At 56.7% G+C, this 21,861-nt stretch overlaps 8 protein-coding genes across 8 annotated transcripts; all 8 read left to right on the forward strand.

The window, feature by feature from the left end:
• Positions 1-340: 340 nt before the first annotated feature.
• Positions 341-502, forward strand: ABB37_05334 (hypothetical protein; the record flags this gene model as incomplete). The annotated part of the gene is made up of 1 exon (XM_015803307.1): positions 341-502. The coding sequence occupies one exon, from the start codon at positions 341-343 to the stop codon at positions 500-502; it is 162 nt and encodes a 53-aa protein (XP_015657949.1).
• A 66-nt stretch (positions 503-568) lies between these two features.
• On the forward strand, positions 569-931 carry ABB37_05335 (hypothetical protein; the record flags this gene model as incomplete). The annotated part of the gene is made up of 1 exon (XM_015803308.1): positions 569-931. The coding sequence occupies one exon, from the start codon at positions 569-571 to the stop codon at positions 929-931; it is 363 nt and encodes a 120-aa protein (XP_015657950.1).
• A 702-nt stretch (positions 932-1,633) lies between these two features.
• On the forward strand, positions 1,634-2,104 carry ABB37_05336 (hypothetical protein; the record flags this gene model as incomplete). Its single annotated transcript, XM_015803309.1, has 1 exon — positions 1,634-2,104. The coding sequence occupies exon 1, from the start codon at positions 1,718-1,720 to the stop codon at positions 2,102-2,104; it is 387 nt and encodes a 128-aa protein (XP_015657951.1). The 5' UTR covers positions 1,634-1,717.
• Positions 2,105-3,961: 1,857 nt separating this feature from the next.
• Positions 3,962-7,249, forward strand: ABB37_05337 (hypothetical protein; the record flags this gene model as incomplete). The annotated part of the gene is made up of 1 exon (XM_015803310.1): positions 3,962-7,249. The coding sequence occupies one exon, from the start codon at positions 3,962-3,964 to the stop codon at positions 7,247-7,249; it is 3,288 nt and encodes a 1,095-aa protein (XP_015657952.1).
• Positions 7,250-9,521: 2,272 nt separating this feature from the next.
• On the forward strand, positions 9,522-10,985 carry ABB37_05338 (hypothetical protein; the record flags this gene model as incomplete). The annotated part of the gene is made up of 1 exon (XM_015803311.1): positions 9,522-10,985. The coding sequence occupies exon 1, from the start codon at positions 9,780-9,782 to the stop codon at positions 10,983-10,985; it is 1,206 nt and encodes a 401-aa protein (XP_015657953.1). The 5' UTR covers positions 9,522-9,779.
• A 1,073-nt stretch (positions 10,986-12,058) lies between these two features.
• ABB37_05339 (hypothetical protein) lies at positions 12,059-12,382 on the forward strand (the record flags this gene model as incomplete). Its single annotated transcript, XM_015803312.1, has 1 exon — positions 12,059-12,382. The coding sequence occupies one exon, from the start codon at positions 12,059-12,061 to the stop codon at positions 12,380-12,382; it is 324 nt and encodes a 107-aa protein (XP_015657954.1).
• A 643-nt stretch (positions 12,383-13,025) lies between these two features.
• On the forward strand, positions 13,026-17,272 carry ABB37_05340 (hypothetical protein; the record flags this gene model as incomplete). Its single annotated transcript, XM_015803313.1, has 1 exon — positions 13,026-17,272. The coding sequence occupies exon 1, from the start codon at positions 13,529-13,531 to the stop codon at positions 17,270-17,272; it is 3,744 nt and encodes a 1,247-aa protein (XP_015657955.1). The 5' UTR covers positions 13,026-13,528.
• A 355-nt stretch (positions 17,273-17,627) lies between these two features.
• ABB37_05341 (hypothetical protein) lies at positions 17,628-21,637 on the forward strand (the record flags this gene model as incomplete). Its single annotated transcript, XM_015803314.1, has 1 exon — positions 17,628-21,637. The coding sequence occupies exon 1, from the start codon at positions 17,843-17,845 to the stop codon at positions 21,635-21,637; it is 3,795 nt and encodes a 1,264-aa protein (XP_015657956.1). The 5' UTR covers positions 17,628-17,842.
• Positions 21,638-21,861: the final 224 nt, after the last annotated feature.

Here is a 21,861-nt window from a genome sequence, read left to right on the forward strand (position 1 = left end):
TGTGTGTGTGTGGGTCGGGGGGGGGGGGGGTTCGATGGAGGCTCTGTGTCGCGGCAAGATGGGATTCGTGGGCGTGCTCCCCCGCTTTTTTTAGTTTAAATTATTTTTATTGCCCAAACAGCAGTGTCTATGGGGTCTGTGGGTTTGCGTTGCTTCTTTGTTGCCTTTTTTTCGCTTCGTCCTCTGCGCTTGCAAACACGGGTTACGTTCAGTGATAAAGGGTCGTTTGCGTATCACTCCGTCGTCATTCTGTTGTCTCCATATTGAATTTCCTTTTCTGCTTGTGTGGGTGGGTGTGCGTATTGGTGGCGGAAGTGAATAACAGCGACGTATTTTGTGTATGTTTGTGCTACGATGGAGCTTGTTCGTCTTCCCATCTCCATCTCCGTCTCTCGTCTTTTCTCCGAAGTTTTTTTTTTCTATTCCTCTTGCTGCCGTTTCTCTTCCCTCTGCTTTCGTTTTGGTTTGGACGTCTCTGCAACCTGCGCTCCAGCCGTCGTGAACTCTCATCTTCCGCTGCCTCACGTGGGACCTTCTCTTGCTCTCCTTTTTACTTTGCTGCCGTCTCATGTCACTGTCTCCTCATCTCCACACGCACAACACAACACAAAGCTCCTTCGACGTCATTCGTTTCACTGCAAAACCAAAGTTCAGCTTCTTAATGCTCTTTTCTCTTTCCTTTTGCAGTCATTTCTTTGATGCCCTCGCGAGGGCAGTGACCGCTTCGCATAGGAGGAGGCATTGTTGTGCCTGTGTGTGCTGTGCGTGGATGCCTTCTTTGCTGGTTCACGTTTTTCTTTTCCCATTTTTCTATATACTTTTTTTCTGGTTATATACAGTCTTTGTTGTTGTGGTGGTGGTCGTTGTCACCGCTTTTGCTTTAATTCGTGTCTTTCCGCGTTTCCTCTCACCCCCTGTTTGCTCATCATGACGGTTGTCATCACGAGCTAGCAGCTGTTTTCTTTGCTGCCTTTTCTTTTTCAATTCTTCTTTCTCGCTGTTTTTTTTTTGTTTGTTTTACAGGAGTACATAGACGACTGTATTACTGTACAACCATTTTTATCCGTCTGTGTGCATATATATATGATCGCCGTACTTCCTCCCCTCCCCTCACTTGTTCCCTTCTTGTTTTTTGCCATCCTCGCAGCGCCCCACTTTCGGTGTGATCACGCTGTTATCCCCCATTGTCGCGTGTGTCTTTTGTTTTTCATTATTATTTGGTATTCCGGTTTTCTGCGTTAACACCTTTCAGGTTTCTCCTTTCCCCTTTCCCCTTCTTTTTATTAATATTTTTGGATGTCAAGCACTCCCCTCAAGTGTCGATAGGAGAAGAAAAGGCCCACTGCCTGGGCTTTGACGTTGCGTCGAACGGCACTGCGAGGGCGCAGCAGCATGGGAGAGGGCTACGCGCTCTTCTCCTCTCGTTGTTGTCTTTCCTGCCGAAGCTCATCATCATTATGCAGCGCAGCGGTTGCAGCTCTTACAGCCTCTTTTCTTCGACTCCATCTTTTCTTCTTCTTCTTCTCTTCGCACCTGCACGCAAACAAACACGCGCGTGAACTCAATTCTTGTGGCTTTTACTATTATTACTGCCACACACCTCTTGTTCCTGCGACTTTGCACATGAGCATCTAGACGGTCACGCACAGTGGCACTGCCTTGCTCACCACGACACCACGCAACACTCACCGAGAGAGAGAAATTAATTCCTGAAATCATGACCGCCGTAGCCGCGAAGAAGAACGACGTCCCCATCGATGTCACCTGGGAAGATCAGCGGCACATCTGCGTCTTCTCCCGTCTGCACCGGCGTGTGCAGGCATTGAACCGCCGTCGAAAGCTGCTCGCTGACGACATTGAAAAGCTCGACGATGCCAGCACCGAGGTGATGATCTGCGATCAGGTGAAGTACGTCTTTGGCGAAGCCTTTGTGGATGTGGAGTGCGACAGCGCCGTGGACCTGCTCGACACGGAGAAACAACGAATGGAGGCGGAGAGGGAGGAGGTGGAGGCGGAGTTGCATGATCTGGCGGCTGCGCTGAACGAGTTAAAGGCGCAGTTGTACGCGAAGTTCGGCTCGCAGATCTACCTCGAAGAAAAGTAGAAGTGATAAAACACAGCAAAAAGAGGCGTCGCTGGGAAGTTCTTTTTTCCTCCCTGTCCTGTCGGTGTTGCTCGCCTTTCCTCTTTTCCTTTCTTTTATGTTTTATGTTTTCGTTCTTCTCGGACTAGGAAGCAGCTCTTTGTGTTTGTGTGTTTGGAGTGTAGCCGTGGTGTTGGTGTTGGCGAGGATTCCTTTTGTCTTGTGAAGCATGTCGCGTTGCCCCCGCTCCAGTCCGATTCCTTCTTCTTCTTTTTTTTGGCGGCGAAGCGGCAACGAGCCGTTTTCAACTGTTGGCTGTTTTTGCGCTGTGTGTCCTCTCTCTCTCTCGAAGCGATGTATCCTGTGTGGCCGCCCCTTGTAGGGTTCTTACGTGATAATGACATCAGATAATAATAATCGACGATACCAAAGAAAAACCGAAACAGTTTATGCCTTTCGGAAGCGCGGACGGAACGAGGTGATGCCTCTGGAAGGGGGGGGGGAGCATGAGGCTGCGCGCCTGTCTCTCTCCTCCTCTGTCCCGGTTCCGTTTTCCACGCACAGGTGGCAGAAAAGGTTTGTTGGTACTCCGCAGAAGTTTTTCTCCTTCACGGGGCAGTCCTGGAAAGTGAGCGTGAGCACCGCGAAACAACAACAGCAATAAAAAGAAAGAAATCTTTCTTGACGTGTTCAGCGTCGATCTGTCGTCCACCCATTCATGCATCTTCCCTTGTGCAACTCTTTATTTGTCATGTTCCCTCTCCTTTCCTTCTTTCACCTCGGACTGCTGCGTCACCTTCGACTTGGACCTTCGCCCATTAAGTGGAGGGAGAAGCGGTTGACTACAAAAAAATTGCAGAAAGGCAAGTGAAGGGGCTCTCTGCAGTTGGTATCGCAAAGCATCCCGCCCGATTTTATTTTGGTTTTATTTTCCAAAAATACTCGCAGACAGGAGAAGCGGAGCTACTTGATATTATACAGCGCCGACTCACATCTCCTTTCTTCTTTGTGTATGTGTGTGTGCATGCGTTGGTGTGCGTGTGTGTGTGTGTGGCGGGGTGTATGACGAGCTGCTGCTTTAAAAGTCGGTGTACGCGCCGTTCTCTTCGCTTACAACGCAAAACTCTCGAGTACGTGTTGCCTCGGAAGTTTCCTTTTCTTTTGTGCTTTTCTTCTTTGTACACACACACAAGATACAGCATCGCCCCATAGCTGCACAGGCTCTCATCCAAGGAAAGCGCACACGTGTGTGTGTGTGTGTGTTCGTACCCGGTATTGTTTACCTTTCACGTCGATTTATTTCATTGTATTTACTGTTTGTGTGATCCGCTCTCTCTCTCTCTCTCTGTGTGTGTGTGTGTGTGTGTGTTGCGAGGCCGTTTTCTATGCACCATCGTCTTAACACCCTCTTTTGTTCTTCGTACCTCGTTTATTCTTTTTTTTTTTTTTGAATTGATTGGCTTTCCTTTCTGTTTTCTCGGACGTAGCCCTCGTTGGAAGCGGCGCCGTTGCTCTGGGGAGTCACCTACATATATATATATTGCCTGTTGTTGCTTTTGCCGGTTCCTGTCCGCATCACCGCTCCCGCTTACGCGCTCTCCTTCTCCACCTTGTCATCGCGCTCTGTGGAGGAGCGCTCAACGAAATTAGAAAAGAAATTGGGAAAGTGGTGTCTCCACACTCCTCTGCACGACAAGAAGAAGCACGCTGAAGCGCTTTCTCACCCGCGTTGTCGAAGGCGCTCCCTTGTATCAAAATTTTAAAACAGAGCGTAGCAGAAATAAACGAAAGGAAAGCTACGGCCGCGACATCGGTTAGTCTTTGTCTTGTGTTGTTGTTGCGCTCCCCTCCCCCCTCCCCCCTTTCATCTTGGCCGTCATGAACTATGAAAAGCCAGGAGGGGTGATGCACGAGGTCATCCGCCGTGCCTTCGACGAGCTTCGGCTGCACAACAACCCACAAGGCACCATCACTATCGTCACCCACGCCTTAGCAAACGCAGATGACCTCCCACCGCTGTCGGGTGGCAAGGAGTACAACATGGACGCCATCCCGAGCACCTCGTCGAGTTACTCGCGAGCCGTGGAGTCGTATTCGAATGGCGGCGGTGGAGGAGACGCCGGTCGGCCACGCACGACGGGCAGCACCCAAGGCCCCGCCAGCACGTTGCAGTGGTTTACGGCGGGCCCGGTTGGGGTCGCCATTACCTCGCCCTCCCCGACAAGCTATAACCCCCTCGCTGCCTCTCTACCGCCGGGCAGCTCCGAGTGGCTGAACAAGCGCCACACTTTTAATCGCACCCAACTCTTACGCCTGCTGCTCATTCGCTGCGAGGCTTTTAGCGTGCTGAAGCAGCACTCCCGTGCTCTGCAGGACGCGGAGAAGGCCGTCGAGGTCTCGCAAGGGCAGTCCGCCGAGGCGTACTTCAACGTCGGCCGCGAACAGCGCCGACAGTTCAACATTGTCGAATCGGCTAGCGCCTTTGACACAGCCGAGGCGCTGCTGCGGTCCATGCAGCAAGCCATCGCAACCGGCAGGGCCGTCTTCGATGGCTGGAGCCAGGAGACGAGCAGCGATGAAGCCTTTTGGGCGGACCGCGGCTTTCAGATGGCGGAGGTGCGAGACATGGGCATCACCCGGCGAGAGTATGAGATGCAGGAGCGTAGCAGCCACCGCACGAATTTGGGCAGTTCCTCTAGCGGGCCGACGAGCCCGAACAGCGCCAACGGTCCGGCAGCCGCTACCTTCCGCGGTGAACCGGCGACACCGCTGTCTAATGCAGCCCGCGCCCGCGGCCGGGTCGGGGCGGAGGGCAACGACACAAGCGGCTTCGGCGTCTCACCGTGCGACGGCCAGACCTCACAGGGCAACTCCGCCATGACCCGCTCCTTCACCTTCAACACCAGCGGGACCGGCGATGGGGGTGCGAACAACAACAACAACACCAACACCAACGAAGACGGCGATGAGCCGGTGGCGACGTCGTACATGAGCGACTTGGTGCAGTGCGGCATGTCGACCAATGAACTGTCCATGTGGCGGCGACTGGCGAGTGAGTCGCGAGCGCTGCTGGCGATGCGGCAGTCGCACACCGTCCCCTCCACGGTGATCAGCTCCACCATGACTTTGCTGGACCGCCGCATCTCCGGCACCCGAGGCGGGCTCGTCCTCTCCATTGAAAACAACACCCACACCCCGCTGCGCTTCGTCGGCGCCCTCGCCCCGGACGGGCTCTACCACGACTCCTTCAGCTTCCCCCATGTGATCCACAAGTCGCACTGCGGAGTGTCGATGCTGCGCCCCCGCGGCTGGGGCGGCTACTCCGGCGCGGTGTGCTACGAGCTGCACGAGAACCTCTGCTGTTTTCTCTACTTCGACAGCCCTTTGCTCGGCTCGGTGAAGTACGGGGTGCGGTTTGTTGACCTGCGCGCGTCGGACCTGCGGCGCGCGTATGCCGAGGTGTACAAGGAGACGGGCGTGTACGGCATCGCCGGGGGCACCACCACCGCTGCGGTTGCGCCGCCGACGCCGGCCGTGACGACCTGCACGAGTAATAATAGCATCTTTAGCAGCGGCGGTGGCGGCGTCGGCAGCGGTGGGGCTGTCAACGGTCCGGGGGGCGGTGCGGGACGTGCCGGTGTGACAGGGGTCTCCATACGAGGTGCCAGCACACCGCTGAAGACCACCGTGGCTAGCATGAGCGCGGCACGGGCCGCCATTCGCATGCCGCTGTCCAACACGTGGGTGGTGGCGCACGCCGCCACCTCTGCCGCACAACGACCGGTGAAGGCTTCCTCGCGGATGTTGGGTGGGCTGACCATCGCGTTCTCGCTGGCGGAGGTGCTAGCGGTGCGGCTGCGCAGCGTTGAGCTGGTCCCCGCGCTGGAGTACGTTGGGGCCCTGACGCTGAAGAAAATGAGCTGCGTCAGTCGGCGCTACCGGGAGCTCATCAACAACCTGCCCCCACCTATGTTCTACGGGGTAGGCCGACGCTCGTACCCGGACTACTGCATCGGGTCCGACCGGTACATCTCCCCGTGGGTTGTGCGGGACCGGCAGCCCGTGACCTGGAAGTTTATCTTCGACGGGCGGATGGCCGACCAGGAGGAGTTCTCCGTATCGGACGTGAACGACATGCAGAAACACATTCTGTGCTTCTCCGCCGACGCACAGACGAAGGTGACGGGCTACGTCTACCTCGGCGATAAGCGCTGCCTGCAGTACATCATCAAGGAAAGCTGGATCCCCTTCAGCAACACGCTCTACCTCACCACCCCCGTCGGCCGCACCTTCGCCAGCTGCGTCGCCTTGAATAACCAGACGCAGTATACCCTGTCCTTGACGAGCAGCAGCAGCGGCAACGGTGTTGTGAGCGGGGGCGTGGACGGGGCCGGTGTGGCTGCACGACCTGGCGACGACGTGCTCTACACCGCCCGCAAACGGGTCTCTTCGGCCGGCGGCACCAACGAGGTGGCGCGTGGCACGCCGGTCAGCGCCGCGGCGGTGCCTGCGGGCGTCGTGCGCAACGGCGACGACGGGAGTAAGATGAGGGGAAGGGCGAACCCGTCTAGTGGAGCTCTCGGACAGCAACAAATGCAGCAGCAACAGTCCTCCGCAACCCCCACAGGAGTGGTAGAGATGGACAGCAGCGGCGGCAGTGCCCCTCGCGGCTCTCCCGGCCAGGCTGTCCTCACCAGCCCCGTCGGGAACGGGCCAGTCGCCACACCACTCGGAGGAGGAGGTGGTGGAGGGGTCGGCGTCAACACGATGGCCGGCACCACGCTCCACTCCGTCGCATCGGCTGTGCAAATGGCAGCAAGTGACGGCGGCGGTGTTGCGGTCACCGGCACGGTCAACAGCGGCGGCGGCAGCAGTGCGGCGGCGACGGCGGCTATTGCGACGGTGGCGGCTGCGGGCTACCCGACGCCGACGCAGCCCGAGTATTATACGATTTGGCGCTTACAGCGAGTCAGCGGCGGGGCGGTGGCAGGTGGGGCGGCGCCGACCACGACGAACGGTGGCGCCGACATCATCGCCGAGGTGAAGGTGAACCCGATGATGTACGGTATTGTGACGAAGGGCTACTGCGCGGCCGAGGTCACGCTCTTTACCGGTGCAGATGCAATGCTCGTGTCGCTGCTTTCCTTCTTGATAACTCGCTGGTGAGGAAGGCCGATAAAGCGAACTCTCTTGTCATTGTTGAGCATCTTCGATGCCCGGAAGTGCTCTCCGTGTCGAGCCGAGAGAGGCAGAGCGCAGCTCCTATTGCATGCCCTCCCCTCACCAACCGCCTTTCTGTTTCTGCCCTCCGCGGTTTTGCTGCTACCTCAGCCTCCGCACATTTCCTCTCTTTTCATTTTCTTTCCAGGTGAGAATCGTCCGCCGGTACTCCCGCAGTCCTCATATTTTTTTTTTCGCAAACAAACACGCAAAGCACGTGTCGAAGCGTTGCTGAAGTGCACTTGCGCACGTGTCTGTGCGTGTCTGTTTGGGTTGTGTGGGGTCCACTGTCGTTGCAGCGTGCTCTGACGTGAATGGGCATACGCATTTTGTTGACGAGGAGTCGGCGCTAATGGGTCTTGTTTGATTTTTCGAATGCACAGGTGCGAGGGTGTGTGTGTATGTGTCGAACACGGATGATGCTCGTATTTGTTGGTGTTATATGCTGCCTTCTCTGTACTTACTACGCAATTGTGTTCCCTCTGTGTCGCTCTTTTTCCCCTGTTGTTGGGGCTTGCTTATTTGTGTCTTGTACTTGCGTTTTTTTTTTTATTCAATTGTTTTATTTTTGCCATTACGAGTATTTGGAGAAACGAAAACGTTCTGATGCATAAGGTCGTACGAGATAAATTGGAAAAGACTCGAGACCGGCCGCAGTCGGTTTACACAGCTTTGCGGCCGAGTCCGCGCGCACTTCACGCGTGTCGGCGCCGACAAACTTCTCGTTGTTTTTTTTTCCTATTGCTTGAATTACTGAGCGGGCTCAACACGTAGCAAGAAGGAAGCAAAAAAAAAACCGTTGGACGCAACGTGAAACGCGCTCGGCTTTTCGTGTGCGTGTGTGTGTGGGAGCGCTCTTTTTCTTACGCGGTCATCCGCCCTCCGCGCCTCCGCTGTGTTTACCGTGACATCATCCACCGCTTCGTTCTTTATTTCGCCTTCCGCTTCTCTTCCTCGCGACTTCCACACGTCGCTCAACCGCGGCATAACCGGTCTGTTCTACCTCCCCGATGCACGCTGATTTTACCCGAAAGCAGCGAGGATTCATAGTACGGTTGAAAAATTGAGGTCTTTTTTTTTGAATATTTATTTCCTCCTTCCCTCCCCCCTCAAGCCCGTTGCTTTTCGTAGCCTGGACCGGAGTCTTCTCCACAGGAACGCACACCGTGCAACAACTACATCAAAACCCTACTTAATGCGAGAGCAAGATCCGAGAGCTTCCCGTGACACGAACAACACAAAGGAGGTGTCGTAATATATATATTATTCTAAATTCCAAAACAAGAACAACAACCGAACCTTGGCACAGATCTTCAGACAGGGAGAGGGAGAAATATTTGCTCGTTAAAAAAAAGACAAAGTGGGAAGACATTATTTCTTTTTTTTGAATGTTTTTTTTTTCTTACCGCGGACATCTCCGTAGTGTACGTCTTTCCGTCTTTGCCTCCTTCAGTTTCTCGAACATAAAAGTCAAAAGCACATTGATATAAATATCTATTTATTTCACTACTTCTTTCCTGAAGCACGTCATCTCTTTTTCTTTTGTTTCATTTTTGAACAGCTATTCGCGTAGCAAGCAGGCGAAGGTCGCGTAATTCTTATCGCACTTCTTTTCCCTTCCCTTTTGTTTTCGACACATTGAGTTTCTTCTTTGTCTTTAAATATATATAAATTACCCTCCTCGTTTCAAATTCAGCTCTTTTTTTTAGGCGACTGCAAATCGTGTGTGCAGCTCGTTTGTAAATCACGGATATCCGCTGCCGCGTTGACACCACCATTCTTCTCGGATTCTTTTATCCCCTGCTGAACTTGTTGAAGAGAGGAGACCCGGTTCTGTATCCGCGTTGGCGTCTGATTTGCGGTTGGAGGCATCAGTGCAAAAAGAAAAGGTTTTTTTTAGCAAAACGACAAATCAACGTATTCTTCTTTTCCTGGTAGTTTCGACTGTCTCCCACTCACACGTGCTGATAGTGGATTTTTTTTCTTACCTTTTTTGTTCTTGAAGAGAAGAAAAGTGCCCTTCAGTTGCGTTTCGCTGAGCATCGTACCGCCTCCATCGGTGTCGCATCGTTACGGAAGTTGACGTTAGCAGTCCTTTTTTTTTTTGTCCTTAATCGTCACCGAGAAATTACAGCCCGTTCGCATATCCTCTTCTACACGTTCTTTTCTCTCTCTCTCTCTCTCTCTCTCTGTTGGGGAGTTGTTGTTGTTTTTCTGAAGGCTTTTTCTCCTTGCCGTGTTTGCCCGGAAAGCTTGACGCGCTTCTGCGGTGTTTTCCTCTTGTCCTCTTCATACCCGGCCTGCACTGCGGCTCGAACGCCCCACCATCCTCAAAAGGCAAAGAGAAAAACAAGAAAACGAACGTTGTCGAATAACGAAGGCAAAGTAAACGAATCTCGTGTAAAGCGTTATATATATAAACTCTATTTGTTTTCTTTCTTTCTCTTTGTATGTGCGACTGCACGTGTAATACATCATGAATGGTTCTTTCTCTCCCAAGAAGAACTCCTCACTTAGGCGAGCATCGCAGCCGCCCCTCTGTGAAGGATGGCTAGAGAAGTACGCGCTGTGTCGTGGCATGTTCATCGCCAAGGGCTGGCATCGCCGCTATGTGTTTATCACCAACGACGGCATTGGGTTCTGTCACACCAACCCGCGTGAAAAGGGGGTCTATCCAGCCAACCGTCCGCTGAGGGCCTCGCTCGCCAAGACGTTCATCCCGTTTACACGGCGGCGACGTGGGGAGCTGGAGCTGGAGCCCGTCTACTTCATCGGGGACGTGAGCGCGGCGCGGCACCCGGCCGTCCCGCAGCACAGCCACAACGGCATTTGCAGCGAGGTCGTCTCCTCCAGCGACGGAGGAAGCCTCAACGGGCTCGCAAAAGACTTGAAGAACACCGACGGGGCAGCGGCAAGCCACAGCTGCACCTACTACTACTTCGGACTCAGTTTTGAGGAGCACCGCAGACGTTATCTGCTGCTGCTGCGCACCGACTCACCACAGGCGTACATGAAGTGGACGATTGTGCTACCGCTGTTTGTGAATGAGGGGAGCGCGACGCGGCTGGTGCCGGCCGGACACCCCCTCGAGGCCGGGCGACCACCCCCGCTCGATGTCAACTACCGCCGTCTGACAGACAAGAAGAAGTCGACGCTGCCGAACAGCGTTGGCTTTTACTTTGACCCCGACCCGTGCACCGCGGAGGAGTACGAGAAGGTGTGCCGTATGTGCCTCGACTGGGATGAGGGGGAGCGAGAGCACCTCTTCCAGTGGGCCGCGAACCGTATCCAGTGCATGTGCAAACAGTCCGACGACAGCGCGACGGACGCGTTAACGACGCTGCAGGAGCAGACCGAAGAGGAGCATCGCCGCGATGTCGGGCATCAGTTCGATGTCCTGGGCCCTGCGGTGCTGTCCTACGAGACGCACCACTCGCCCCATTCGAATGAGCACCCGCTGGAGGACTCCATACTTCATTCCGTGACGCGGAACACGAGCCGGCTCATGGAGGCGGTGGATATCATGGCCGATGACGTGAGTGGGGCGAACCATTCGAAGCAGCTTTCGCACACCTTTGCCCCGAATCCGAACTTGGCGGTTCCGCTGCGGAAAAACATCCAACCGCGTCCCGCCAAAAGCGGCCCCTACTCGGAGATCTCCGCCCATGGGGCGACGGTGTAAAAAAAAAAAAAGGAGCTCAAGAAGGAAGGAAAGGAAAGAGGTTGTCGTTGTATTTGTGAGATAAACAAAATCGTAAAGGCAAGTATGTTTGCTGGTTTTAATGCTGCTTTTAATTTTTGTTGTTCTGTTGTTTGTGTCCTTCATAGTAAGCGTGGCACGCATGTTTTAGTAGAGTGATTCTTTATCATCGAGAACCGGTAGCGGCGCTGACGGTGCTGACACTTTCTTCCTCATTATATATATCCTTTTTCTTCACGTACACTTGTTGACGTGCAGTGTTGGCACCAGAAGTTGCTTCAGCTTTTTTCCTTCTCTCTCTCTCCGTGATGTTACAGAATACCGGTGTAGAAATCATCTCCGCTTTCCCTCTCATCGTGTGTTCTTTCCCGTTGTTCTTCTTTTCACGTGTGCTGCGTGTGTGTGCTGTCTCTTTGCTGTTGTGTCTTCTCCTCCCCTCTGCGCTTTTGTTGTTTGTTTCGCTCTGCGTCTGTACGGTGCGGCGGAAGCGTTGAGTATTTGGCTGTCGGTGAGGACTCGCTGTTGTAGTCTTTGCGCTTCAAATTGTGTCCGAGGTGTGCTTCGCGGGTCCAACGTTCCTCTTCACGTTGGGCTGCAGAATAAATGTCGTGCCAAAAAAGGCAAGACGGGAAAAGGGGAAATAAAGATGGCCGTCGTCGTGCGCCGTGATATTTCTTTCTTTTTTTCTGGTTTTCCTTTTATGTGCCTTGTTGTTGTAGCCGTCGCAGCCTCGACCGCTTGACCTGGATGCATCATCTTCGTGTGCGTATGTGTGTGCGTCTTTTTAAAGTTTTTTTTTCTCGTCTTCATTGTCTTTGAGGTCGGCAACTGCCAGCAGTGTATTGATTTCTATTTCATTTGAATGCGTCCACGCGTTGCACGCACACACGCACGCACACACACCTGATTCGTCTGTTCTTCTTCTCCTACCCCTCCGCCGTGTGACATCACGTATTTTATGGCGATTTCGGTCTCTGTGTGTTCTTTCCCCATTTTTTATTCGTTTTTTCCGTAATGATGCTGTGTGACTCATCATCTTTTTTTTTTTGAAGTACATGTTTTTCTCATGCAGTGCGGTGCAGTGCATCGTTGATTTCTTTCTTGATTGTCGTTGTTATAGTGCGGAGTATTTTGCGCTCCTTTCTCTTCTATGGTGCGTGAGAGTTTGTCTGGTTTATTACTATTATTATTGTTGTTGTCTCATCGCTGGTTGTTCTCGTTTCGCCATACTTATCTTTTTCTTTTTCGTTTTTTCTCCTCCTTGGTTTTGCTTCCCTGTGGGCGTGCTCGGGTCGTGGCAGGAAAGAGAGCGAGGAAGCAACGAAGATGGCCGCAGTGATGTGGGGATTGCAGTGCTGGCGCTGCGGTCCACGGCGTGATGTCGTCCATCCCTCGAAGTCTATGTTTGCGTTATATTCCTATTTTTTTTTCTTGGCTTGTGTTTACTGTGCTGTTCTCTTGTCCATGCGCGGTTGGCGGAGGAGAGAATGAGGTGCTGTTGATGTTGATTGGTTGTGTTGTTACTATTTTTTTTCTTTTTCCCTTTTCACCGCTGTGGATGCTTTGTCCATGCAGCCGTTTTTTGTGTCAGCTGTGGTACTGACTTCTCTACCACGTTACAGCGTAAGCGAAGCTAAAAGGAAAAGAAATAAAAACTACGTCTCAGAAGGGTTTCAATGAGAACTATTTCTGCATCTGCTTCTTGAGCGAGCGGTTCCCGTGGTCGTCCTCGCCTCACCCGCCGCCTTCTCTGCTTTCCCTCTCCCATACACATATGCTTCCCGTCTGTAAGGCGATCTCGCGATTACAGCAAAAAGGCGCTGGATAGTGTTATCCGAGCTCAGAAGCAGAAGAAGAAGCATCGCGTTGACGGGGATGATGTTTTTTTTTTGTTGTTTCCCTGCTACTTTCTCATTTCGGCCGTGGAGTGTGAAGGTTGTGCATAAAGCCCTGCGTTGATGTGTATCGCCTCCTTAATCCGCTCTTTCCGCTCTTTCCCCTCCTACCGCCTCCACTGGTCTCAGCGTGTACAACGAAAACAACGTCCACTCGCGGATCGGGCAGTCACACACGTGAACTCGAACAACAGCAGAAAAAGAATATACTCTCGAGAACATTTTCTTCTTCTCTTTCCTTCTCAGTGTCAACGTATCAGCAGGCAACAACAGAAAGCGGAGACCCAAGAACAAGAAAAGAAATAGAGCGAACTCCACGAAGTCTCAACGAGAACACGCGCACACATCAGCTTTGTTTGTTTGTTTGCTTCTTTTGGCGTCACCGTTCTTTCTTTCTGTTGATGTTGTTTCGTTTCCCGAAGAGCACACGACGCACCTCGAGCCGCACGTAGATCGACATCGCTGTGGATAGAAAGAGAGAGCCAGCACACGTTATTAAACCATGGCAATCTTTCATACGCATAGACAATCATTCTAGACCGAACCTGCAAACGAGCAAACGGATATATATATATATATATTTTCCTCCTTCTTTCTTTTTTTCTTTTGCCACACGCTGCCGCGTCATGCATGGGTAGCGCCTTCTGCATGTCCACGCCCTGCACCACCGTCGCCACCGGCTCCCCGGTAAAGCTCAGCAGCTACGCCGGCGTGCCCCTTCATGCGTTGGTGGCGTACGAACGGGCCGCGCTCGACCTCCCGCACGACGCGGAGGTACTGCGACGGAACGCAGCGCTGCACCTGCAGGCAGCCCTGCACACACCGTTAACAGAAACCAAAGACCAAGTACACCTTCCTTTCTTTTCCAGAGCAACTCGACGGGTTTCGTCAGACGAAGCGCTCACTCCTAACGCGCCAAGAGACAGCTACTACGTTGATGGCGTGCCTGTGTGGCTACAAGAGGTGGCACAGCTCTGGAACGCGTCTAGCAGCGAGCAGAGACGCTGTCTTTGTCGCAGCAGTGGTGGTGCTGCGGCGGGTAGCGCGTCTTCAGCGGTGTTGCGCGCCGAGCAACAGGCAGCGTGGGTCAACGGAACCACCCAGCAGCTGCACGACTTTGTCTCGACTCACAAATTTGTGACGGCGCTACAACACGCAAGGAAGCTACTAAAGAGGCGCCCACAGGGTGCACATTCGCCGCCATCTTCTTCTTTGGCAGGACAGCTGTCGTCGCAGCCTGTCTTTGCGGAGCTGTTGCGGTCCTACGAGGCTCTGGCTTGTGCGATCAACGGGGGACCTGCGGCCTCCGCCAGCACCGCTGTCGGCACGTCCATCACGGCCAGCATGTGGTGTGTGCTGCTCTGTCGCTTCTTGCGGAGTCTTCCCGAGCCGCTGATGCCCGCGTTGTGCAGTCGTCGACTGGAGCCGCTGCTGACCCAAACAGTTCCTCGTCCAATCGCCGAGCCACAAGGCAAAGCCCCGACACTGCCATCGTTGTCGTCTGCGGCTCAAAGGACGGCGCTGCGGGTGACGCTGGACTCCTTCGCAGCCATCAGTGCTGTAGACTACGTCACGTTCTGCTTCGTATTACACCTGATGTATCAGCACCGGACCGAGGTGACGGGCGGCGAGGTGGAGGCGGTGGCTGACGCGATGGTGCGAGAGGCGGCAGTGCCGCACGTTGTGCGGGAAGTAGCTCACGCCTGCAAGCCGGAAGCGCGCATGTTCTGGCCCACCGCACAGGTGAACATCGATGTCACCTCCGCCAAAGCGCAGCAGGAAGTGGAGTATGTGCTGCCTACCACGACAACGGCAGTGCAAAGCAGTGGCGAGGATGACAGCAAGATGGGCTTGCGCAGTGGAAAAGCACTTCCGCGAACGGGTGCCGCAGCACCAACAGCGGTTCGAGTGCAGACCAGATCGGAGGGGACGTCAGTCGGTCGTGGAGGCATGGCCCTTCCATCGAGTGAAGAGGAGTCAAGCAGCACGAGCGACGACAGCAGCGTCGCGAGCTCTACGTTCACCAACAACAACAACAAGAAGCAGCTGGAGACTCCTCTCGAAGCGGAGGAGAGCACACCGAAGCACTCAGGCGCCTTCGCGGCCCCCAACGGGGAAGTCCAGAATGCGCTGATCCAACAGCCTGTGGGAAACGAAAGGCCTCCGCCGACGAAAAGCAGTGCAGCTGGTGGGATAATGCAGTGGCACGACAGCTCCTCATCGTCTTCAGATAGCGATGAAGTCGACGACGCTGACGGTGTCAGTGGAAAGGTTCTCAAAGCGACGAAGTCTACTGGGAACGCTGCAGCGGTCGACACGCGGACCTCTAGACGTTTACCCGCGGCAACCGCAGACACAGTACACGCAGCGATGGCGGCAACAGCAGGCCCAAGCACGTCTACTGCACCTTCCAGCGTAGATAAAGCTCACACTGCCCAGCACGGAACGGCCGCTTCCTCTTCTTTCTCAGAGAACAATGCTCTGCTCCCCAAGTCCCAGCTGCCTCGCTCCGTCAACACCACCACTATTACCTCTACTGCCGTGTTCGCTGACACCCCTTCCATGGTCGGTGTCTCGCCTGTTCGCAAGAACGAATTCTCACTGTTGTCCCGCAATGAGCGCGATGGTACCATCACGGCGGAGGAGGAGGGAGGAGAAGGAAGGGACGTCAGAGACACAAGCATTCCCTCCGCCCTCTTCTCCCGACACGACCACAGCAACACAGAGAGGGTGATGCGCGAGGACGAGGACGGGATGCCGCCCAGCGCGCTCGTCAACCAACCCGAGCCCATGCCACTGCGCGCGAGTCGCAACAGCTCCGCCTTGCATCCGTCTGCGCTGGAGGACCCGCTGGCTGAGGAGGGCGCGGCGGAGGCGCTGCGCCGTGCGCTGCAGATGTTCCGCGAGGTGCCCCCTGCTGCCGCACCGACGGGTGTCAACGCCTCTTCTCGCTCGCCCGCCCCGGTAGGTCCGAGTCGCGAGCGCGATGAGACGGGTGCAGGTCAGCCCTCCGATGTACGCAGCGCGCCTCGCCCACCCGGGATGCTTCCGTCGTCGCCGTGCACGGCCGGTTTGCTCACGCCGCGTGATTTGCTGCATCACCAGCAACAGCAAGAAGAGCAACGAGACGCGCAGCAGCAACGACCGCCTCTGTCGAGCACGACGTCTGCTGCGTTGCCGCCGACCGGGACAGCGCGTTCGGCCACAGCGTCCAGTACGCCCGCAGCTGCTTTGACCGCACTGACAGCACGGCCGCTGCTGGCGGCACTGCTCGACGCAAAGCAGAGATTTCTGGCCGCGCCGGTGTGCCCGCCGTTTGTCTTGTGCAACCACCAGCACGGATGCAGCACCGTGGCAGTGCCTCCGTTTGCGAAAGAGGAAGGGGACGAAGCCTTCTCAGTGTTGACCGGGCAGTCCGGCGTTCCAACGGGCCCTCCAGCTCGTGATGGGTCGCACAGCGTTGCAGCTTCAGCGATAAACAACATCAGCCATTTGGCCGAACTGCCGCCGCGCACCGATCTTCTTCCCCAGCGTGGTCAAGTCATGGAAGCAGCAACGGAAGTCACGGCGTACAAATGGACTTCCGCACGCACAAGCGGTGCTGGTGCTCCTTCTGACCTGCCTCCTTCAAACACCTCCATCCCTCCTGAAGCACAACGGACGCTGCCCGTCGGCGTCGTCGTCAACAGCAACAGCAGCGCCGGCGGTGATCAGCGTGCGTCGGTGCGGTCGCCCTATGAAGTGCACCGTCTTTCCACCTCCTCCACCGTCGCCTCTGCCTCTGCCTCCCTCCTGCGCCTCGAGCACACGACGGAGTTTCGCAAAGGCAGCGGGCGGAGCACCGTATTAACCGAAGGGAATGGGAAGGCGAGGGAAGGCAACTTCGATGCGACGCGCACATCGCTGCTCACATGCTCTCCCGATGCAGATGCGTTAACCAGGAACAGGGAGGACGTCGACGCAGACGCACAGGGAGGCTTAATGCGCAGGCGCCTCTCCGGGTCGTCGCTGGTCACCCCGGACGATACCGCCCTCACCACCACCGTCAACGCCGCGACGTCGCTCACTTCGATGGAGCGACAGCTGCGGGGGCTGCGGGATGTCGTGCGTGCGCTGGAAAGCAACCAACTTGTGCAAGCGCGGCAGGCAGCGGCGCAGACGTCCGAGCTGACGGCGCGCTGTGCGGAGTTGCAGTGTCAGCAACGCGAGCAGGAACAACAGCTTCGTCATGCGCAGTCCCGATTGACGGCGGTGCGGCATGAGCTGGAGGACCTGAAGGATGATAAAGCGAGACTGCAGATGCAGCTGACGGCGGCGCGGCAAGAAGGCGCCCAGCTGCGTGACGCCCTGTTGACGGGCCCAAGTCGCATATGAGCTTCTCTTTCGACGACGACGTCGCACAAACCACCGTATTGCTCCTCTTCGTAATTCGCGTACGTCTTCCATCGCTCTGGCCCGCTGCACGAGACGCAACGACATGGGTCCAAGGGGCACTAAGAGAGAAGAGACGGAGGCGCATCGGCGCCGTCCTTTTTTTTCTTCCGCTTTTCCCTTTCTTCGATGCGAAGTAATGCCAAGCGTGAGGAGCGAGAAAAGACCGGAGCTGTGCGTCTTTCCGCAGCCTCCCCCCCCCCTCCCCCCTCCTTCTTCCCCTCTCGCCCAACTCTTTCTGATCCTCGTTCTTCCCTCGCGCTTCTCGCCCCTTCATGAAAATGATTGCAAATCAAGCAGCCGTTGTTTTTTTTTTGTTTCTTGCCTCGTTGCAGAGGGTAGAACCGGCCTCAAGACGTGCCACGCACACGCACACCCAAACTAGCACGTCACTCCCGAGTGTGGCAGCAGCAGCAGCAGCAACAACAAAATCTATTCCTTCGCTTTACGGCTGTAATTGTACCATTCTCACCCCCTTCTTCTTGTGTTTTTATATCTTTAATCGTTTCTTAGATGCTTGGCGGACCGTATCCTCCACGGGTGGTACCCGCCAACACCACTGGCGACGGTGCAGTTGGCTACCACAGCGTCGACCGTGTCGACCACCCCTCTGTGCGACGCGTCGCCGCCCCGACGACGACGGCGACCACCGCAACCGGACTGCAGCCGACCCCCTTCGCACCCTGCGGCATCCCGTGGAACCGGCTGTACAGCTCCAGCACTACACTCCGACCACAAGAGAACCACGAGGACCGGCGCAGCTACAACAGCAGAGCGGAGGCATCACCGCTGCGAAACAGTCCGCGATCAACCCCGCCAGCGCCTTCTCCGGCGGGCGCTGCTGCTGCTGCTGCTGCTGCTGTCTCTTCGTCCCTGCTCTATCGACCCCCGTACTTCTCCGCCACGTACCCGTCGCCTCCGCCACCGCCGCCTGCTCCGACCGGGGCACCGGCAACGGTCGTTGCCTACGACGCGGCTGTTAGCCATCGCTACCACGCCGACGAAACCATTCCCGCCTCGCAGCGCCACACGGCAGCAACGACACAAGCCCCGACGTCCATTCTGTCGACGAGCACTGCGCTGAGTAGCCGATATCAACAAATGGCAGCGGAGCACCGCTACGGTGCAGCACTGCCGGCTGCAGGTCAGGCAAAGGCGGCGCATGCTCGACAGGAGCGGCGCGATGACGTGACGCATCACCAGAACGGCTCTCGCGACGAGGTCGGTGCTCTCCCGCCGCGCAGTACCCAAAACAGACGGCAGTCGCCTTTTTCCAGCAAGCGGAATGACGACGACAGTGACGACGACCGGGCTGATCGAAAGGGCGTTGAGGGGCCGCGCACGAGCCGTTCGATGAGCAGTCGTGTATCGCAGAAGGGCAGCACCACCGTCGCCGTTGCGCCGAAGGAGGAGACGCGTCGAAGTCGCAGCAACAGCAGCAACAGCCGCCACAGCCGCGGACCACAAAGACGCGGCGGCCCTGTGCGAGCGGCGTCCTCTCCACCGCAGCGTCCCACACGCACCGCGGCTGTCCCGCGTCAGACACGTTCTGCCTCGCACGCCTCCCCCCGCACCGCGCAGTGGGCGGTGAAGTTGATTGACGAGTTTGTCGCGCAGGTCGCCGTGCAACAGGCCTCCGCCGCCACGGGGCCCGCCATCGTCTCTACGCCTCTGCCCTCCACGAGTCTCGGTAGACGTTGCACCGATGCGAGGGGTGCGACAGTTGCCGGGCCTCACCAGAAAGACCCCACCTCCGTCACTGTGGCCGATCTCACGACGTCGTTTCTGGCCGCGCGCTACGGTGCCCTGCAGTGGCGGCCAATGCTGCAGGAGTTTGCGGTGTGCCTCCATCGCTTCCACCTGTTGAGCCCGACCTGCGCCGTCTTTCGTGAGTACTTCATTCACGTGGACGCCGACGCGCTGCGGGATTTTCAGCTCTTCTGTCGCCTCTTCGCCGCAGCAGACATCCCGCACTGCTCCACGGTGGAGACGCGACGAGTAGCGCTCGGCGACGGCCAGCGTCGCAAAGACACCCACACCATCGTCGCCCGTCGCTACGTCGAGGTGCGGGAGGTGGTGGACCGGCTGCAGAGGATGCTGCAGCGCGTTGTGCTGCTGGACACCGCCCCGTGCGTGGTGGTGGCAGACGGAAACTTCGGCGATGCCTCGCGACGCCGCAGCCATTCCGCTAGCACGGCACGTCGTTGCCGCCAGGGAGGTGACGTGTCGTATCGCTTCGGTCGCGGGCCACCGGCGCGCACAACGACGGTGCCGCGACGACGGCGGTTGACAGCGGATGAAGTGTACGCCGTGAAGAGGGTGGTGGTGACGTGGCTGGAGGACTCGGTCGAGGCGGAGCGGGATGCAGCGGAGAGGTCGGCCGAGGAGGAAGACGAGGACGCGCCGACGACGCTGCGGCACATCGCGTTTGATCGCCCGGGCCGGGTGGACGCGTACGCGCTGCTGCAGGCGACGTTGGAGGCCGTAAAGCTTCTTTGCAACTCCGCCCCACCGCCGCATCGTACGTGTGCGGACGTGTCCAACAGAAACGAATTGGATGCGGACGACGACGACGACGAAGAAGAGGCGGAGGCGGAGGACGACACGGAGGGAGACCTTCGGCGAGGAAAAGCGGAGAGGGCACCGGTCTTGGTAGAACACAACGGGCGTGAGGGACGAAGGCAACGCCAGGACGGGGCACGCACCACCTCTCCCCAAGCACATCAGCAGCCACCGTGGCAGGCGACGGCATCAAAGCCGATGAGTCCGCTGGTGCGGCACGTTTTAGCCTCGCCGCCGCACGGATACGCCTACCCCGTGGAGGAGCCGCACAAGTCATCTCCCGTCTCCGCCGTGCGCGGACGACTGACACCGTCGTCAGCGCGTTGCTCCCCAGTCCGTCCTTCTCACGCCTCGCGACGACACACGAGCGAGGTGGACTACTTCGAGGGCAACTTACCCTACGAGGAGGAAGAAGGAGGAGTAGAAGAAGAAGCCGGTGATGAAATGGCGGATGGACGCCGCTGCCGTAGCGGCAGCGGTCACGACGAGCGACGCAGGGATCACACACCGTCGTACCGACAGCCTCGCGCTGCCTCCGCCGCCACCGCAGCTGCGATCGCGGTGCACCGCGCCCCCGACGGTCGCCTCTGGTCCCCACCGCGCGACGGTGTGCTTGTGCATCGTGGAGGAAGAGGGGAAGGACAGAGACAGCCTCTGTCGCACAGGTCAAGTCGTAGCCCGTCACGCCGTCGGTCCTCTGCTCAACCCGGTGACGCGGTCACGTCGCCTCGCCTCTCCTCTCGTGAACGGACTCAGCAACAGCAACATCAAGGAAGAGAGCGGCGCGGCAGCGACGGTAGAGAGGAGAGCGAAGAGGATAGGGAAGAGGAGCACGACTACGGCCGCGATGACGGCCTATCGCTGCCACGCCGTTCTGTTCACGCGTACGTGGCGAACCTCCATGCGGAGAAGCGGTGGCAGGAGACGCAGCAGCAAGTGGCAGCGGCGGAGCGTCGAGATGCCTTCTGGCGGCAAAACCCCCGAATTCAGGCGCGACTGCAGCAGCAGCAGCTACAGCAGCAACAGCTGCCGAAAACCTCGTACCGAAATAGCAGCAGTGACCCTGCGTTGACTGCGACTGCCGCTGGACCGGCCTTATCGCCGTATGCCGACACATCAGCGGTAGACGCCACAATCAACGACATCGACAATGAGCTGCGTCGGCGGGAGCGGAGCCACGGCCGCTTACGAGCGACGAAGAACGAAGCTCGGCGCGAGCCCCCACAACCGTTGTTCGCGGCGTTAGCATCACCACCGCGGCCCGTGCAGGACGCGGTGTACCTGCGCAACCTCCAAGAGGCAGCAGCGTTCGCTAGCCAACAGGTCCGTCCGGTGCCTCCACCAGAGCTTGCTCAGCCTGCCGACAAGGCAATGATGAGGGCAACAAGCGAAGATGACGGCGCCTACCCTCCTCGCATTTATCCAATACAAGAGAGCAGAGCAGCGGGCCCGCCATCAGGCCACAACAGTCGAATCCGGGTAGAACAGGTGACTCCACCCGCGTCTGTCGCTGCTCGTCTCGCGACTGCTGCCCCTTCACCACCTCCTCCGTCTGCCGACGTGCGTTTGACAAAGGACGCGGCTCTCTCCAAAGAGGCGGTGTTTTTGACTGATGAGGAGCAGGCGATGTTAGATCAGCTGGAGGTGGCGCTGCGGCGACTCGACGGGCAGCACCGCCTTGACCACGCTGCAGCCGCTACAGCAGCGACGACGACCGCAGCCGGTGTAGACAGAACTGGCTACTAGATTGTAGTGCTGTGTGGGTGATTGTTACTTTCATGTGTTTTTCGAGCGATTGAATGCACCGCTTCAGCGTATGTTTTTCCCCTCTCTCTTGTATGCGTGTGTGTGTGTGTGTGCAAAGACTGTGCGAAGTTGCGGACTACGCCGTTACTTGTTAAAATATATATACATATATTGCGTACTTCAATTCCATTACTTAAAAAAATAAGAACACGAGAGATCTTTCA

The sequence above is a fragment of the Leptomonas pyrrhocoris genome (genome assembly GCF_001293395.1).
Source record: "Leptomonas pyrrhocoris isolate H10 chromosome Unknown, whole genome shotgun sequence".
In the NCBI taxonomy this organism is placed as follows: Eukaryota; Euglenozoa; class Kinetoplastea; order Trypanosomatida; family Trypanosomatidae; genus Leptomonas; species Leptomonas pyrrhocoris.